Source organism: Stylophora pistillata, chromosome 10, assembly GCF_964205215.1.
Source record: "Stylophora pistillata chromosome 10, jaStyPist1.2, whole genome shotgun sequence".
In the NCBI taxonomy this organism is placed as follows: Eukaryota; Metazoa; Cnidaria; class Anthozoa; order Scleractinia; family Pocilloporidae; genus Stylophora; species Stylophora pistillata.
The window spans coordinates 28,549,495-28,568,507 of NC_142528.1; the positions used below are offsets into that span (position 1 = coordinate 28,549,495).

The 19,013-nt window shown below is 39.9% G+C and overlaps 3 protein-coding genes and 1 pseudogene across 5 annotated transcripts; 2 read left to right on the forward strand and 2 right to left on the reverse strand.

Moving 5' to 3' along the window:
- The first annotated feature begins 876 nt into the window (after nucleotides 1-876).
- LOC148722557 (uncharacterized) lies at nucleotides 877-10,484 on the forward strand. 2 transcript variants are annotated; one of them, XM_088736197.1, is made up of 2 exons: nucleotides 877-3,663; nucleotides 10,402-10,484. In XM_088736197.1, exons 1-2 carry the CDS (start codon nucleotides 2,160-2,162, stop codon nucleotides 10,482-10,484), a joined length of 1,587 nt encoding a protein of 528 aa, XP_088592323.1. In that variant the 5' UTR covers nucleotides 877-2,159. The 2 variants fall into 2 exon arrangements, with proteins under 2 accessions (XP_088592323.1, XP_088592322.1); XM_088736196.1 differs by lacking the exon at nucleotides 10,402-10,484 and having other exon boundaries at nucleotides 880-4,744.
- Nucleotides 7,742-10,130, reverse strand: LOC148722558 (uncharacterized). The gene has a single exon (XM_088736198.1). The coding sequence runs from the start codon at nucleotides 10,128-10,130 to the stop codon at nucleotides 8,694-8,696; it is 1,437 nt and encodes a 478-aa protein (XP_088592324.1). The 3' UTR covers nucleotides 7,742-8,693.
- LOC148722559 (BTB/POZ domain-containing protein 6-like) lies at nucleotides 7,742-13,258 on the reverse strand. The gene has a single exon (XM_088736199.1). It carries the CDS (start codon nucleotides 13,069-13,071, stop codon nucleotides 11,719-11,721), a length of 1,353 nt encoding a protein of 450 aa, XP_088592325.1. The 5' UTR covers nucleotides 13,072-13,258; the 3' UTR covers nucleotides 7,742-11,718.
- A 36-nt stretch (nucleotides 13,259-13,294) lies between these two features.
- LOC148722560 (P2X purinoceptor 7-like) lies at nucleotides 13,295-15,399 on the forward strand (annotated as a pseudogene). Its single transcript, XR_015992502.1, has 3 exons — nucleotides 13,295-13,726; nucleotides 13,920-14,174; nucleotides 14,393-15,399. The product of XR_015992502.1 is annotated as a P2X purinoceptor 7-like (transcript).
- The last annotated feature ends 3,614 nt before the right edge of the window (nucleotides 15,400-19,013 follow it).

Below are 19,013 nucleotides of genomic sequence, written 5' to 3' on the forward strand. Positions count from 1 at the left end.
TTAAGAATTTAGTGCCCTACTGTGTTTTGTGAATATTCTAGACACCAGAGTACGTAGATTATTCAGTGTTTACAGGGATATTTTCATAAAGTTTTGTCAAATGTAATTTCAGCAACGGACTCTGTACTCGGTTTTGTATCGGTGGAACGTAGTTATTCTTTTGTTCTTTGTGATGATTAACTGCATTGTCCTTCAATATTGATCGGTGAATGTAGCTCTGAAAGTAAATACAAATAAAGTATCGAGTAGCTTCTGCGCCAATTTTAAGTCATTGACTTTTTCAAAAAGAACTTACTGGTTTCTTTGGCGAAGAGATCATTTTTGTGTATAAAGAAACTTCATTTCCTCGTTTCAAGGTGCTTACGTATGCAAATTATTTTCCATTTATTCATGAGAACTGAGACGGCTCGACAATATATTGTCAAATGAGCACTTCTTTATTCCTCGTAGGTTGAAACAAAATACCCTTGGTGCAGATACCGAATCCAAAATAAGCTTTCTGTCAATTCTAGTAACTTAGCATATTAGCACTTATGAATAATTAATTATTTTGCGTGGGTTGAAGAAAAAAGCCTTCGGCACCAATACTGAATCGAAACTAAACTTTCGGTAAATACGTTGAAGAATGTTAGTGAAGAAAGTTGTTTGATTTATCAGAGCTGAAATCTTCTTGCAACAAGTAGCAGACAGATTGGAGAATTATTTCAGGGTACAACAAACTGAAGTTTCTAGAGTTCACTGCTCAGTTCAGTAATGTTCAATGAACAGTTACCAAATTTTCGATTAATTTAAACTGTAGCTTTCCCAATGCCCTTTATGAAATTATAGATAAGCTGCTATAAGTTTTTGTCAGTGATGATCACCCTCTTTGGTAGTGAGTCGAGTTATGATATTTGTTCAGTTCCTAAGTCTAGATGCATTGTTAATCGATATCCATCATTGATTGAGCGACTGAAGGCGAACATTTTACAATGTATAGTGCTTAGTAAGGTGACCATTCATTTTTTTTTCAGTTTTGTTCAAAACGTAACTCCTTGATATGTCAAAATATTCTTTCATGTGTTCTCATAAGGACGGGACTTCGCTTCTTCCATTAATAGTTTCTGCGTTTGCTAAAAGTTTCCTTATTTTCCACGGCAATCAAACAGTTCTGAACCTCTATTAAACAAACATTCAGTTCTTTTGTATTAGCTTCGCGCTTGATCCATAAATCCGAGCATAACACCCGGTCCGTAGTTTTAAGTAAAAAATATTGTAACCGAAAGCCTATTTTCTGTGTTTCTGCTAAGGAAGTCTTTAACGCATGCAAAAGAGACAGGATAATTTGATATCATTTAGCTTTCGAAACTATTTGGCAAGAACCTTTCCAACGGTTTTCAACAGTGGTCAAATGAGAAACTACTTGCATACTTAAGCCCATGGAAAGAAGGAAGGGAAGATATAATTTCCGAGCCTGATTCTTAAAGAACGTATCCTGAAGTCATCGAAGAAGTGTTTGCCAGAAGGACAACCTTCTTAGCTTGAAATTGAGGTGGAAATTCCTGGGTACTTAATTTTTCCAACGGGGTGAAGTATTTTCACTTTTAGAGCTACAATCGGTAAAGGATATTGAAAAACAATGTGCTTAACCTCGAAGAAAACAAAATATTGCATCACGCCTGATATGACACAGAGTACAGTCATTATAACTTAAATAGAGTTTGACTAACTCTTTATAAGGGGTATAGTTAAAAATTCTCACGATAATAATATCTATAATTAACAATGTTCATCGACACCTTTCCTCTTCAGTGGTCAATTTTACAGTTGTGTGCTTGGTTGCTAAGCCTTTGAATGGGAGTGAGGCTAGGGGTGACCTTGTTATAATACAAACCTTGCTGCTTTTCAAATGTAAATCACTTTGTTATCATGCTAACTAGATACAGGTCTCTATCATGACAAGGTCACCTCCAGCCTCACTCCAAATCAAAGGCTTTGCAACTAAGTACGCAATTGTAAAATGGCCTATTTCCATGGAACAAGTGGAGTAGTGAATTCTTATGCAGATGAAGCCGCAGTATGGTGTCCCATTTGTTAGTTTCCACTTTCAAAGCATCGAAACATGTTCATTCGGCATCGAAGGTACTAAGTGTTCACTTGGAGACTAATTAACGCGGACAATGACTAACAGTTTGCTGATTGAAGTATTTGCTCGTGTTGTATTCAGCTTCACACGCGGCGTGACAGAGCATTACAACCCTGATGAACCAGAAGTGGAGACCTTTGGATATGACAATACCTTAAGCAGAGAGGGTCGAGAGTGGAATTGTCAGCCCGTTGATAAACCCATATATCAGGAATATTCACCGCCATTAGACGACGAGTATGATTTCGTGTCCGTAAGTAATTTTCGAGTTAGATATCGGCTCATCAACGCGAGTTCACCAGATGAGAGTGAAGACGAACAGCAAGATGGAGATGACGAAATGGCCTGGAAGCGATTCAGACCATCTGCTCTTCGCACAGTTTGTCAATCAATGTACATCGGCGCCTTGATTTCACTCTTAACTCCTGCCATCTTTGGTCTTCTTTACATCACGATCTCTTACACCTCCAACGAAATAGGACTGAACTGTCAATTTCAGCCCAAAGAGACAATCCCAGTTAAAGTACAGTGGATCAGAACATTGACTGCCCTGATAGCTGTTTCCTTTCTTTACATGTGGTATTTTGTTGGAATACTCTTTCTTTTTCGACCTTACCAGTTAAAGGGTGTGAAAAGAAAACTCATTTTCGTTGCTTTTTTCCTGTTTTGTGTGGATGCAGTGTATCGTGTTGTCCTTCAAGCCTACGGGATATCTTATTCCAAGCTCTCTGCGTTTCAAAAGGTTCCTCTCAATGTTTCATTTATAATTAGCATATGTTGGCAAGCTTATCTTTTGACAAATCACTTTCGGAACCTATCGAGCAGAATAAGTTTATTCGTAAAAATAACAACTCCGAGCTGTTTCACGTTTATTATAGGTATCTTCATAGAATCGTTTATTTATCCAATGTACAACAAACAGACTGAAAATGGAAAACTCTTGATTGCGCTCTTCTCGCCTCTCTTTGGAGTTATCTTTAAGGTACTCTTACGACTTAGCGCTCAACGCTTGAAGAAAATTGCTCATCCGGAATACTCGTATATATTGTTAGCGCCGTTTTATTTTGGATCAGCGGTCATGTTTCGAGTAATGCAGGCAGAGCTTGACAACCTCAAGTTCATCGCTGTTCTTGGAATAATCCACGGCGCGGCAGAGGTTTTAGAACGAAGCACCATGGTCTTCATCGATCATATTTTTCATGTAATTTTGAAAAGACACTCAGCTCCTTGGGGAAGTCTTCGTACTCCTCGCCGTGAGAGGCTAATGGCTGATATCGTTATTATAAGCATGTTATCTGAATCAACCGCTATTGTGTCTGTAACGGGCGTTTGTTATTTGTATCGATTCATTTACTTAGAAAACGTTCCCCTTTTAAAGCTGCTACAGGAATTTGCAGTTTACACCTCAGTTGCAATGGTTGTTGAGTGGTTTTTTACCGGCGTATCCTTGGCCATCGAAACTCGCTTTCAGAATATTGCAGTTATGGCCGTCTGGCGAAAAAGATGGAAGAGACACATTTTGGTTGCGATGGTTAATATGGTTCTAATAGCCTTCGGGACGACAGGAAAACTCTTGGAAGTTGTGCATGGGCGCCTTGCTGAGTCCGAAGGTCTTCCGTGCAGAATGCCCTTCACTTAAAGAACTTCTTCAAAACCAATTGCAGGCTTTCAGCCTTCCTAAGTTTAATTAATGGACGTCTAGTGCTCAAGATTGTTGACATGTTGCATTCACTGGTTTGTTACGGAAACGCGGCATTGAGGAGAACAAAATCAACCCACCCAGGTTGTGGGAGGCAAGAAATCTTTCAGCATTTAAGGTATATTTGTGACAGGCGACGATAGAAGACTTTTAGACAGCGAACTAACTCTAATTTGTGAGTCAGCGAGAGGTTTGCACGAGAAAAAAGAGCTTGCAAGAACGCCATTGTTTTCCGTTTACAGGGCATTCGCTCATGCACACGCCTTCCTTCTTGATAAAAAAAAAATGGCAAGTCCTAATGCTAGATCTGATATGCCTATAGATAACGGAATTAAAGTAAATAGGTAATTGTAAACTGTTCAAGACAGTGTATTTGGAATACATGCCTGTAGATCAGATGGTAGGATCAAAACTTGGCAGACTTCAATACCGTGATGGTTTTCTTCTTTGTTTTTCATGCATGTATGGAAAGGTCTGCAAGAGGACACACTTTCTCTTCAAAGAATCGTCCACTTTACGTCTAGCTCCTGAGAATTCGGAGATACAGAAATTTCAAGATATGAATAGCTTTATGTTTTTGTCACTGGTTATTTCTCCCTGAGTCATTTTCGTAGTTGTTAAACCTGTCTGTGTTTATTAAAATTCAGACTTTGAACACAGACGCCATGCTATTCAATTATAAACAAGATTTAGCTGTTTGTTTCATGAGTTGATGCGTGTCATTAGCTGTGCTTCCAAGCGAAGTGGCTAAGGAACAAAGAATGTTCCTGTTTAACTACGTAAGCAGAATGATTATCTTTCTAGTTGTTTCGCTACGTACTAAACAAAAATTTTTGTTTCTGTGTTCTTGTTTTCATATTCAAAGAATCAGAGAAAGTCTGCGCTCGCACTGATACCAAAATAAATTAATTTGGAGAGTATCTATTCGAAAATTTTGTACTTTCTTATTTCGTTTGGATAGAATTTGACAGAAACAGGATCATTAGGGCTCAACAAATACCGAAACCATTTTGAGCCCTCCTGGGGCTTTTAGGGTTAAAATAGTTAATTCAGCATTGTCTAGAATCTTTTCACTTCACACGTCACTCAGTTGGGCTGGAAAGTCAATAAGCCTTTTCCAAGGTCAGAAAAAATGGAATGAGCTTCATTGAGCTCGCTGTAACCGCTGAGTATATCAAAATTTACTCAGGCTGGAGTTTTGCCACATGGGCACTTTCACTGCGGAAATGATTTCACTTTCCAGGTATGAATCTATGTAAAAAGGTAGCATTTATCACGAAAGATTGTATTTCGTATCTGAAGTCTAAACTGTCCCCTCAAAGTCGGTGTTCAGTCACATCGTGTTTGAATTTGCTTCACTGAATCGTTCGCCATTCAAACGTCGATTTTATCAGTGATGGAGTGGTTTTTCACCAGCGTATCTATAACGATAGAAACTCACTATCAGAACATGGCCGTCATAGCTGTTTGGCGGAAACGATGGAAAGGACACCGATTATTCAAAAGCTCATTATATTCTATCATATTATGAACCCAGAGCTATAAATAAAAATAAATGAATTGTACTCTCTTTCGGTTTAGAGGGCTGAAAATCTACTATAAGTGCCAGTGGAACACGCGGAAGGATTGTAAATTACTAACCGTAGACTCGTGAGCCAACTTTTGTTCCGCTTACCAAAAATCCCACCTGGGTTATTACGCCAGTGAAGCGATCGAAATATATCATATCAATGCTATACAAGCCTGGAGTATCATTAATACTTGCTTGAATTTTGTTGAGTGTAAAATTTCATATCTACAGAATCCGATGTTAATTAACAATTGGTTCATGCTTTAGCGTGCACTATCGAGTTATGGAGCACCCGGGAAGTTTGGAGAGTACGAAAGAAGCGTAAGAGTTGCCCGAGGCGATAGCCGAGGGAAACTCTAGCTTCTTGAGTGCTCTCCAAACTTCCCACGTGCTCCATAACTCGATAGTGCACAGCTGAAAGCATGAACCAATTGTTTTAGAACATAGCCGGTGGAATTGTGCATCAAATCCGACGCGAAAAACGGACAACAATATCAGTTGAAGCGAATCGTGACGGCGCTGATGCCGAGTCTCCTTTTCCTTTGTTTTTCTCTTTTTCTGCCTCATTTAAGAGCTCTAGCCCATGGGAAAAGGTCGAAACATTGTCTTCGTTTTCGGAATAGCAGGCCGAGTTTCTGTTAGTATCCATTATTGTCGCGAAATATATTATTTTTCTCCGCGCTAGCAATGGCCGCTCGCGCGAAAAAAAAATTTTTCTGGCGAAGTCGGATTTGCTGACGCTATCAGCGTGCACTATCGGGATTTTGAGCACGCTTACGTATAATGAATTTGATTGCGCGACTCTGCTAGCTATGTTCTAAACAAAATTGCTAATCTTTGTATTTCGAATAAACGATCTCCTCGCCAAGAAGTCGTCTCTTTTCTTTGCGTTTGTGAGTTATTCTTTTTCGTTCGTATTCTTTAGCGACCCAGCGATCAACTGCTTTGAAAAGTTCCACCACTTCGACGGTAAACAGGTCTCGTGTACCAACTCAGTAACTAATTGATCAAAAGTCACGGCTTCTCCTGTTTGCCCTTGGATCACTTTCCAACATTCTTTTTCCAAATCTTGTCTTTATCAGTATTTGACAGGATACAGAAGACGTTCGATGTATCTAAGTTTTCTCACAGGTAATTTGCACACAGCCCTGTGAGAGAGGGCATCATTTATTTGTTTGCTAAGTACACCACTTGCATTGCAAAATTATTTCCGCTCAAATTTACTTTGTCGCTGTACAGGTAACGAAGCAACTCCAACAAATAGAGTTTTTGTTTCCGCCACGTGCACTTGACCTTAGAACATCGTAAAGAATGTGGGGCTACTGATTGCAAGCGCAAACTTGTGAGCTGGAATCACCAACTTACTTCCCTTTTAAACCCGATTCGACCCTGCTGGAACAACAAACTTCACATCACTCAGCAACTCCTTGTTAACGAAAAATTCAGTCCTTTCCCTAATTGATAAACATTTTATCTGCTAATTCCCGTCGGTATCCGCCATCTTCACCCTTAAAGAAGCATTCATTGAGCCAGTATTCAATAACGTCGCTTTTTTTTACTTGTGCGAAGTTCTGTACCCTCAGTGTGTAGGTCGTGTAACAGTCATGTAGTGGTTTTCCCTTCGAGTACTTGCGGCTGTACCAGGAACCAGTCATTGTTTATCGCCTGGGAAAGGGGGGCGAAGGAGCCTGATTCCACCCCCCCCCCCAAGGCTCTGAAGGATAATCATCCCCTACAATGGCAGTCAATTTTTGGCAGTGCCCAGCCCCCCATCTGTTTGCGATACTGATCCTCCCCCCGTTGCCCATGAAAACCACGTGGTCCCACAAAGCCTCCTCTCCCCTCCCCCTCTCAGGTGACAACCGATGATTGGTCCCTAAGAGTATATTGGCCTTAGTCGAGAAATGTACAGTATGTGGGAAACTGGAGGGCTCTGAACAGCTATCAAACTTTTAATTCATCGATTCCACAAGAGGATCTGGTAAAATCACTATACAATAGTATAGAAATTTACGATGTTCACTCCCGGTACTTATGGACAGATCGTACTGCTTCCGCTTTTTTTTCAGGACTGCTGGCCACTTTAGCAACATACTACGCGTTTTATTACGTTTAACTGAAAAGAAAAGGCGGAACTCTGGAAGTAAAACGCACAAAAAGTATTCCCGCGCGGCGCGCAAACATTAAGTCTGCTTTTTAGCCACTTTCTTTCGCTCGTGCGACGGACTTCGCCATTTTAAGGGCGGGAGGGAGGGAGGAAGCAACTCGTTGTCTATTGCGGGGGGGGTCGCGAAAATTTTTTATGTGCAAAGAATATTTCGATGAATCTAACATCTTCGCAAGTGACAACAATTTTCAAACTGTTTATTTTTACAGTAACCTTCAGAAGGATGTATAATTTACAATGAGTATACCTAGAGATCTGAGTAACAAAGAAAGAATGCAGATGGAGCAAAACCAATATATATCTATGCGTATTATTATATTATCAGAATAGCCACGAAATGTGGGACTATGCCGGTACCTAGAGCTGAAGCTCGTTACCGAAGGTCTTACTTTTAATTATTGAGGTATCACTGGTGTCTCAGATCCTTTGAAAATTATTTTGTTTTAAAAATAGGTGCACTATAAATACTCTAAATAGACTTATCAATGATATAAGTAAAAATTCCATATACGGGACAGATAAAAACGCCGCGTGCGGGGAACAACGCGGAAGAGTAATTATAAAGCAATGGCGTCCGTGCATGCTCTTAAAAAGTTTAAAATTAAGAATGTACTCTTCTTTCGATATATAGTATCAGGGATTGTCATTTGTTCTTTCAACAAGAACGGTCTCTAGATGGACGAATGCAGTATTGTGGAAAAGAATAGAGTCCTCTTGTTTTTGGAGGAAATCCCTTCGTCGGTTCCCCAATGAGATTTTGCTCGCTGTCTTAAAGCTCTCTGTCGTCACTTGTCAAGAGAGTTTTTTATTTCCCGAAAAGGTGGAGCGGAACGATTTCATTTTCCTCAGTACCACGTTTCCCTTTCAAACTGGTAAGTGTAACATATCAACAATCACGAGCACCAAAGTCCGATTAACATAAGGAAAGCTGGAAGACTGCGGTATTTGGTTCACGAAAAGTTCCCTATGCGAAGGGCATTTTGCAAGATTGAACTTTGGACTCAGGAAACCGCCCATGCACTACTACCAAGAGATTTGTTGACGTCCAGATAGCCAATGGAATCACATTAGCCATCGCAACCAAAATGTGTCTTTTCCATCTTTTTCGCCAAACAGCCATAACTGCTATATTCTAAAAATGAGTCTCGATGGCCAAGGATACGCTGGTAAAAAGCCATTCAATACCCAGGGCAACCAAGGTATGGATTGCAACCTTCTGCCTAAGGTTTGAAAGTGGAACGTTTTGTAAGTAAAATAACTGATATAAGTAAAACAATCCGTTAACAGACACAATAGCAGTTGATTCATACAACATGCTCATGATAATGATGTCAGCCATTAGTCTCTCACAGCGAGGGGTGCGAAAACTTCCCCAAGGAGCTGAGTGTCTTTTCCAGATCACATGACAAATATGATCAATGAAGACCATGGTGCTTCGTTCTAAAACTTCTGCCGCTCCATGGACTGCTCCAAGAAGAGCGATGAATCGAAGGTTTTCAAGGTCTGCTTGTAACACTCGAAACATGACCGCTGATCCAAAATACAACGGCACTAACAAGCTGTACGAATATCCCGGATGAATTATTTTTTTTAAGCGCTGAGCGCAGTGTCGTGAGATCACCTTAAAAATAACTAAAGGGAGAGGTAAGAAGAGCGCGATTAGAAGTTTCCCCTTTTCATTTTGTTTGTTATAAAGTGGATACATAAATGATGCTGAGAAGATGCCAAGGAGACAAGTGAGACAGCTCGGAGTTATCATTTTTATGAATAAACATATTTTACTCGACAGGTTCCGAAAGTGATATGTTAGAAGAATAAGCTGGCAAATTATGCTAATTACAAATAAAACGTTGAAAGGAATCTTTAGAGGCACAGAAAGCTTCGAATGAGACACTCCAAAGACCTGAAGGAGAACACGACAAAGTGCCTCCACACAAAACAGGACAAAAGCAAAGAGAATGAGCTTTCTTCTGATGCCCTTCAACTGATAAGGTCGAAAAACGAAGAACATTCCCACAAAGAACCACATGTAAAGAAAGGCAACACCTATCACGTCAGACAATGTTCTGATCCACTGTATTTTAACAGGGATTGTCTTCTCTGGTTGAAATTCGCATTTGCGTGCCGTTTCGTAGGAGAGGTAAGAAATCATGATGTACAGTAGGCCGATGATTACAGGAATTGAAAGTGAAATCAAGAAGCCAGTGCACATTGATTGACAAACTGTGCAAATTACGGATGGTCTGAATCGCTTCCAAGCCATTTCGTCATCTCCATCTTGCTGTTCGTCTTCACTCTCATCTGGTGAGCTCGCGTTGATGAGCCGATATCTAACTCGCAAATTACTTACGGACAAGAGATCATACTCGTTGTACAATGGCGGTGAATATTCCTGATATATGGGTTTATCAACGGGCTGACAATTCCACTCTCGACCATCTCTGCTTAAGGTATCGTCATATCCAAAGATCTCCACTTCAGGCTCATCAGGGTTGTAATACTCTGTCACGCCGCGTGTGAAGCTGAACGCAATACGAGCAAAAAATTCAATCAGCAAACTTCCATTCATTTTCCACGTTAGAGAGTCTTCGAGTTAACACTTGGGATGTTCGATAGCGAATGAACATGTTTCGAATAAGTTCCAATTTAACATTATGATGCTTCGAAAGTCGAAGTGCTACTGAACAAAAGATATTGTTTTGATATTTTTTGGATATCGCACTATTATGTTTTGAATAGGCTTCAGTTTCTCCGTATGGTGACTCACTTTCAGAACATGGCGGTCATGGCTGTTTAGCGGAAACGATGGAAAAGACATATACTTGTGGCAATTATCAATGCAGTTCCGTTAGCATTGTACCTAGAAATTTTACACGGACGTTTCAATGAAACTGACCATACTTGCAAAATGCCGTTTTCTTGAGAGTGTGCAAAACAAATGTGGATATATGATATGATATGATATGTGTATGCATCTATCGTCTATGAATTATAGACCTGGGAAAAATAATTTCAATAGGATCAAAAATGGACAGTTTCGCGCAGTTATCCACTGCCATCACTTGTTTATTTTTTCAAAGAATTCTACGATTGTACGACTCTTAAAGCCCAACATGAGCCAAATCCGAAAGAGTTTTGTTATTTCCTGTTATAAAATGCCTGAAGCACCACGTGTGCTATTTAACAAATGGTAAACACCACAGCGTACACCATTGAGTTATGGATGCACGCGGGAGGTTGCTAAGCACTGAAGAAGCGTAAGAGTCGCTCGAGGCGATAGCCGAGAGCGACTCTAGCTTCTTGAGTGCTTAGCAAACCTCCCAAGTGCATCCATAACTCAATAGTGTACGCTGTGGTGTTTACCATTTGTTTTATAACATAACATTGATACATTGTAGCTAAAGAGTTCCCTTTTATTTAACAAATCTTACGTGACCAGAAAAAACAATCGCGCGCGGAAAAATAGTCTTTGCATTTGCTCACGTCAGCAGCGTACACCCATGGGCAAATGGGGGACGCTAAATTGACCAATCAGAGCGCGCGCTTTACTTTGGTTATGTTATAAGATTATTTAAAGGCTCAGTATCTTTTATCGCATCCGTCATCAACCCGCAGCTATAAATAAACATAAATGAGTTGTACTCTCTTTCGGTTTAGAGGGTTGTTAACCCACTTTAGGTGCTGGTGGAACAAGCGAAAGATTTGTAAATTAGTAACCGTTGACTCAGAGAGCCAACTTTTGTTCTACTTACCAAACATCCCACATGGGTTATTACGCCAGTCGGAACCGATCGAAATATATCATAGAAATGCTATATAAGCCTGGAGTATCATGAATACTTGCTTGAATTTTGCTGAGTGTAAAATTCCATATTTACAGAATCTGGTGTTGAACAAATTAAACTGCTAATCTTTGTATTTCAAATAAACAAAATAAATAAAAGAGGGTGCCACCAGAGCTGCTTTAAGCCTGCGAGCCAGGCCTTCACTATCAGTGCTGCAAGACGCGCCTTTTTCTGCTGCGGGGAGATTTGAGACGAGACGTGGAGAGGTTCACTATATCGTGCGATAGGCCGTCCAGTCCTCTCGCCGACTCGAGTTGCTCACCGCCGGCAAAGGAATGCATGCGCCGCAGCACAAATAACCAAGGGCAATATTCACTCGAAAATAAGGGCAGGAAACTGACCTTTGTTGACATCAGTCAGTTGCCTCGGCTTAAGTTTACTAAACCTAAACATCACTCCTAAGGACTCAACATTTGTTTTGCCCCCTTTTCCATACCATGACGGAGGGCCATTTGTGTACGAGGTTATCTTGTACTTTATATCTTTTCGTAAGCGAACCGGTTTAAAGAAAACATCAAACACATAGTAATTACAACTCACATCCTTTTTAGAGAGGTAAGTTCCAAATTTTTTTACCAGAGTGTACTGATTTACGACATCTTTTACTTCAATAGAAACCTTATACTTGCCTCGATCGACACCAAAGAGTTGAACGCCATGCAACTTAATGTCATTGTTCGTGCTGACACAGATGTTGTTACAATATCCTCCGCTAAATGCCAACGGACTAAGACTTGGCTCTATTGCAGCGGTTGCCGAACGTCCAAATCTGTAACATCTTTTTAGAGGCTTTCTTGGAGACTGCGAGAATGGAAGCCATGATGTTAAGACGTCGCCGTAATATTTCATCATATCTACCAGCTCTTTCTTTGTGAGTATTCCACAGTCGGGGACCAGGGAAGAAAACTCCTTCAGTGACATCAATGGAAACCTTATCGCGTTTACGATCTCCTCGCCAAGAATTCGTCTCTTTTCTTTACCTTTCGGAGTTATTCTTTGCCGTCCGCATTCTTTAGAGGCCCAGCGATCAATCGCTTTGAAAAGTTCCACCTCGTTTATGGTCAACACGTCTCGCGTGACAACTGACGTCACTAAGGATCGTTCAACTGTAACGAATGCATCCGATATAACGGCTAGTCCTGTTTGCTCTTCGATCAATTTCCAACATTCTTTTTCTAAATCTTTTTCCCCGAATTTGTCAGCATTTGATAGGATACAAAAGACGTTTGATGCATCTAAGTTTTCTCGCAGATAATTTGTACACAGTCCAGCGAGTGAAGGCACCATGTATTTGTTCGCCAAGTACAACACTTGCATCACATTATTTCCGTTCAAGTTGACTTTGTCGCTGTACAAGTAACGAAGCAACTCTAACAAACTGTTGTAATCACAGTCAGGCAGTTCAATAGAGTCTTTAGTTTCCGCCACTTGACCATAAAACATCGTAAAGAAGACGGGACTACTGACTGCAAGCACAAACTTGTGAGCTGGAATCACCAACTTACTTTCCTTTTTAGCCCCATTCGACTCTGCTGGAACAACAAACTTCACATCGCTTAATAACTCCTTGTTGAAGATAAATTCAGTCCTTTCCTTGATTGATAAACATTTCAACTGCCAATTCCTGTCGGTATCCGCCATCTTTACCCTAAAAGAATCGTTCATTGAAGTAGTATTCAATGATGTCGCTTCCCTTGACTTGAGCGAAATTTTACGTTACATACGTGGTGTAACGGTAATGTAGTGGTTGTCGATTCGAGTACCTTCGGATGTTTAAAGTGCTACTACGAGGAAATTTTTTGTTTTTGTTTCCGGGTTTTTTAACATAAATCTTTTCTATATGTTCAAAATTATACAATTAGCGAAAAACCGGAACGATATTTGCGTACAGGGGCTGGAAATTTCCCACTGAAAAGTGCGTAGATACCGTCCGCCATTACAAAGTTCGCAAAACAATAGCCCGCGAGATCTCCGTAAAGCGGTCTTGCGTTTGACCACGTGATTTATGCACTGCCACGCAGAAACATCAACCAAAATATTCGCATTTGGGAAAAGCTTGTGTGTTGAGAGCCGTTTATAAGACGTTTAAGATGTCATCTCCGTCGGATTCCTCTTCCTTCACATCTGAAAGTGATCAAGAAAGTTTTATAGTTGACGAAGCGATTGGGGAATTTTCTGAATTTGCGCCGTACGACGACAGTTACGAACCTCTTGCCATCGAGGAAGAAGCCGCGGTCTACAACGAAAGAGTTCACCGCGAAGAAGAAGAGGAACAACAGTTTCAGTGAAGATATTCGGGAGAGGTGTCAGCGAATGAATGGTATGGTATTATCATAGAATGTAGACTTATATTTTCATATTCCAATTTCAAATACCCGTCGTAAAATCGTTGCTATGTGATTAACTGCAGTCCTGATTTTGTGCGATAGTTTTATTAAAGCGGTCAGACAAGTAATGATTTTATACAGACGTATTTTTCTTTCGTTTGACAAATTTTTCACATTATTTTGCAGGTGTTCGTGCTCGAACTGCTCTGTCAGCCTTGTGACAAAAGCGGAGGAATGCATTTGCTGTAAAGAGATAGATCGCCGCGAAGAGGTCATGGAAGAAGCCATTGGAGACCGGAACGTATGCATAACCCTCCATCCAGGGTTTGAAAGCGTCTGCTTAAACCGCCACGTATTGGAAGTGGCTGCACTGGACCTAAAAACATGAGCTGGAAAGTCGTACACAGCTGTTCGTGGGCAAAGCAACGAAAGTGATGATGAGTAAGTTGGGATATTGTTGACTTTGCATCGGAACGATCGAACCTTACATAGCATTGAATGATTGATACATCTAAGCTTATCGCCGTGGACTGGTCTCATAGAATCACATTTTTTATTTTCTAAATGGCTTTATTGGCCCCACTGCTTAATTTTAAACGGAGTATTTATCTCCATCCAATCCTTCCTTGAATGAACAGTGATGTTATTTCGCTCACTAGATTCCTGAGGTCTGTGGCCTATCGCCAATTTACAAGACTGCTGTGGAGTTATATTGGTAGTTCGAGGCGATACCCCTTGCCCTGTTGTGCCTACAATAAAATCAGGAAACAATTTCCGAGTCAAAATGGCCATTACTGTGGATTCGAAGATGAAGAAAATCAATAATAAATGGACATTTTGCTCTTGAAGAATATCATGTGTCATTAAACTTCCTTGTTCTTCAGTGTCTCCAGTATCCTCTTCTGGTATTTTTGCCAGAAGGAGATAATGGAGGGGATCAGAAGGTGCCTTTGGTGATAATAGTATGTTGGCTCAGGGTAAGCCAATATACCCATGTGCGTAAATGCCAGTAGTACCTTTCGGATGGATGCCTCAGCACAGAGCACTGCAAAACTTAATAGCAGGTTACCTGCTGGAAACTTTCCTAGCAGGTCTGGTTGACTCTTCCAGACTTTTGTCTGGCCACAGTTACTGCAGAAACTTTCCACGATTAATAAGGTACCAGTCTGTGATACAGAAAGTTTGGGTTTGGGAAAGAAGCACAAGTGGCAGAACTGAAACAAAATAAGAAGTTTGGAAAGGAAAACAATTCCCTTCGGTTCCTCTCAAATGTTTTTTCCTAGTAGATCCAACCAGTAAAAAACGATTGAAAGGAAATACTCATTTAATCATAGCATCCGAAATGATAAAATAACAATAACAAAATGATAATCATTTTTATTGTTTTTCTCAGGGTGTTGCCAGTTTTTTCAACTTGTTGTAAACCTGGCTAATTGTGGATTTGGTTTTTGATCTCACATACATTCTGAAAAATGCCTTTTTGTAATAATTCTGTTGAATGCACACATGACAACTTTGAGCCCTCAAGCTATCTAGCCCACCCAAGAGGTAGAGTGGACAAACCAAACACTTAGGACTGGGACTTCCAGTCTATGGGCTGGCTATGCCTCTTTTCTTTCTTTTTCCAATTCTTATCTGATTAAATTAAAAAAACGAGTTTCGTGTATTCTTGGGCTGAAATAGATCCTCTCATACTGGATTTAGTTTTAAGCCTAAATCACTTCCAAAGGATAGTTAGAGCAAAGATGGGAATGCAGTAGATTCTGCATCTTTGTACCTTGGGTTCTGATGAGTCTTCACTGAGTCATCTTCCTTTAGTTTTTTATATGCATTTTCGATTTCTTCAGGACTCCACATAGGGTCTTCATCACCCGCAAACAGTAACTGAGCTTATAGAATGTAGAAATCTGACTAAGTCCATTTTTGGTCGTTTTAAAAGACTAGCGTGTAACTCAAAATTTGCTGATTTCTTGGAGAGACCTTTGGAGTACTGTCAAATCTCAAAGTAACAGCAAGGTAATATCTCAAAAAATAGAGAGCCGGATTTCTATGTAGCTTCACTTTTTCTAAATTTTACGCTTGAGTGGAAAGGTCTGGGAATTGGGGAATTGACTTCACGTCCACTCAGCGCAAATACCCATTTTTTTGCAAACGCCCGTTCTATGAGAAGAAAGCAGAAAAGATTGAAAACACATGCGACAATATGGGAAGTCTAAATAGTCGGAGCATTCATTACACAAATATTGAACAACGATGCCAGAAAAAAATCATGTCACAAGTAAATGAGGAAATAAATATTATGGTGATAAGCACAGCGCAAATACATTGTAATCTCACTCACCGATCGTCGACTCCGCTTTGATAGTGTTTCAAAGGATTTTTTCCAAATAGTTGGAAACGTCTCCTTCAACTTTCTTTTCATGCCTTTCATCGGAAAAGCAAGCGTAAAACAATCCCTTGTGAAATGCGCGGAGCACACAGTAAATTTTCCCACTGGCTTGAAATCCTTCCGATGAATAGACACGAACCTTTTCCACTTTAGTCTAACGCTGACGAATCAGGAAAATTATGAATAGAAATCCCCAATTCATCGTGCTTTTATGTTTCCACAGTCCTGAACAACACAACGTCTACCAGGCCAGGCATACTTTCGCTTTAGTCAAAAAAGCGAAGAAAGAACCTCCAAAAGCTTCCAAAAACATCTCGTCCTGAGTGCGAAATTAGCCACGTTTGTGAACCTTGTTTTGCCGTGTTGATGTTTCTACGTCACATCTCGCCCCAACTCCTTTAAATACTACTCCCAGTCATTTTCTGAATCGAGTAATGGCGGCAGGACATTTACGAAGATTGTAGTGCAAATAAACACACTTCCAGATCATATTTCGACTCCAAACTTTGCACGGTAAGTCACTTTTACATATATTTTCGAAATATGTAATAAAAACGAAACCCCAAATTTAATCGTAGTAGCACTTTAAAGTGCACCTAAACCCCAAATTTTTTTTTTTCTTAACGAAATAAGCGTACTTTTTAGAGTATTTCTGTGCAAAAATTTTTTTATTTGCTCAAATCTTAAATTTTCTGTGCTCAGTCAAAATGCGGAAAATCGGCCGCCATCTTGGCCCACGACCAAGTTTAAAGAAGGTGGGGGTAAACCTGAAATTTGCTTCAAAACTCAGTTTTTTGTTTTCCTTAGAATTTGTAGCTTTAGGTATTTCATTTTACTGTGGAAAAATAATTTTCCATTTATTTTCATTATTTTTACCTTCTTAAGCGATTTTAAAACTCCCCCTCTGGCTAATGGCTTGGTTACCATGGTAACGAGAATAGCATTTTTCAAAATTTATCAGTTGTTTATGACTTGGTGTTCTGGCAACCAAGCCAAGCGGGCAGGAGCTAACTAGAGACACTTGATTTAGTCTTATTTGACCTAATTTTCTAGGACAAAACGATTATCGGATAGAGTTAGAGGCATTTTTTAGTCCGGGTTTGAATATCACATTCCGGTGGAATGTGATATTCAACGTACATAGAGCAGTAACTCAAAGGACAAAGGAAAAGTTATCGAAAATGGCTAGAGAGAGAAGTAGATCTGTCTACTGGAAGAAAAGAAAGAATTTTTTCTGGAAGACGAAAACAGGAAGATGAGTTTGAAGAACGAAATCGTCCACTCAACTCCTAGCACTTCCCTGGATGAAAATCAGCTTTCCAATTTGCAACTCGGACTCTAAAGAAACTGCTGGTCCTCCAGAGAGAAAATGAAATATGCCGATGAGGAGCTTCTTTCAGACAGCTCTGATACCAAGGAAAGCGAGGGATATAAATTAACAGACGTGAAAAATTTATCCACGGCGGTCTCAAACGCACACGTGAGATACAGTAAACACCCACGTATAAGAACCTAGAATTTTTGGGTTCAGGCTGAATGGGTTCTTATATTTTGGGGTAGTTTTTCCGAACTCAGGCTGATTAGGTTCTTAGTAGGTTCTTATTTGTAGGAGTTGTCATAGTGATACCATTCAGAGAACTACTGTTGTACTAGTATGTCATAATGGTTGAACATTTGTATTTTAAACAGCAAAAATGCCAAGCCTTATTTTTTAAAGAAACCACATGCAACCTGAACATTTCAGAAGTTAGGGAATGTCAGGATCGAAATTCCTAATGATTGAAGCACAGAAAGAACAAACATTTTGGGTATCACTGTTACATTTGGACTGAAAAAGACAGGCAGTAATGTGTATTTCACAGGAGCAAAAGTCAGGGCACTCTACAGATTCAAGTCCCAAGGCTACACCAGTATAATTTTATACAGTATTCTGTACTCTGTATTTAAAAGATTTTCAACTAAACAAATAATTTTCATGGTGTTTCTCAGAAATTTCACAATTTCTATCAATTAAAATCCAGTATTTTGGCTAAAAAATAAGAGTTTTTTTTTGTATAAGAACCTATTGTTCTTTTCCAGCCTAAATAGGTTCTTATATATTTGGGTACTAAAATGCCCAATTTCAGCCTGTAGGTTCTTAAATCACTAGGTTCTTATACGCGGGTGTTTACAGTAGGTGAGAAATTTTTTGAAGTCTATGTCATTCTCTGTCCTCGATTATGACTTCTTTCCCATACCATATCGACCCTTGGTTCCAGTTTTTCCCTGCTGAATTTCACTGATTTATCTAATAAATCTTGGATCAGGTACAAGAAAGACTTTTAGGTTTTGTGCATATACACTGTAAACAAAAAATTATGGGGTGAAAAATCACAGAATGTATATTTCTGACTTGAGGTCTTTACCCTATTTATGATAAAATTGCCTGATTTATCTTAAAATTTTTACTTCATTTGTCTTTCTAGGCAACTTAACTCTTTAGGAGGATAAATGTGCTAGAACAGGGCTGATGTCACAGTTTTCCCTTCAGTGCAATTCCTGTAAGGAATCCAGTCCACTTCCAACATCCAGTTGTGTGACCCAGAGAGGGAAATAATATGACATTAACGACTGAGTTGTCTTCCATGCCATAGCATGGAAGACAGTAGGCTATAAGTTATGGAGAGGCTATCTATCCTTGGTGGTATGCACCAGCCTAGAGAGGCAGCATTTGCAAAAGACAGTAAACAATTGATGAAGTCTGATTTACAGGCTATGTAGAAGAAAAAGAGAGAGCATTAACGAGAGCAACTTCTGAGGACTCGTCAGTAGGAAACCCTTCAAGAAGGACGCATACAAAACATGGGCCGGGGTCCATGGACCACACCTATGGACCCGGTCCATGGACCACC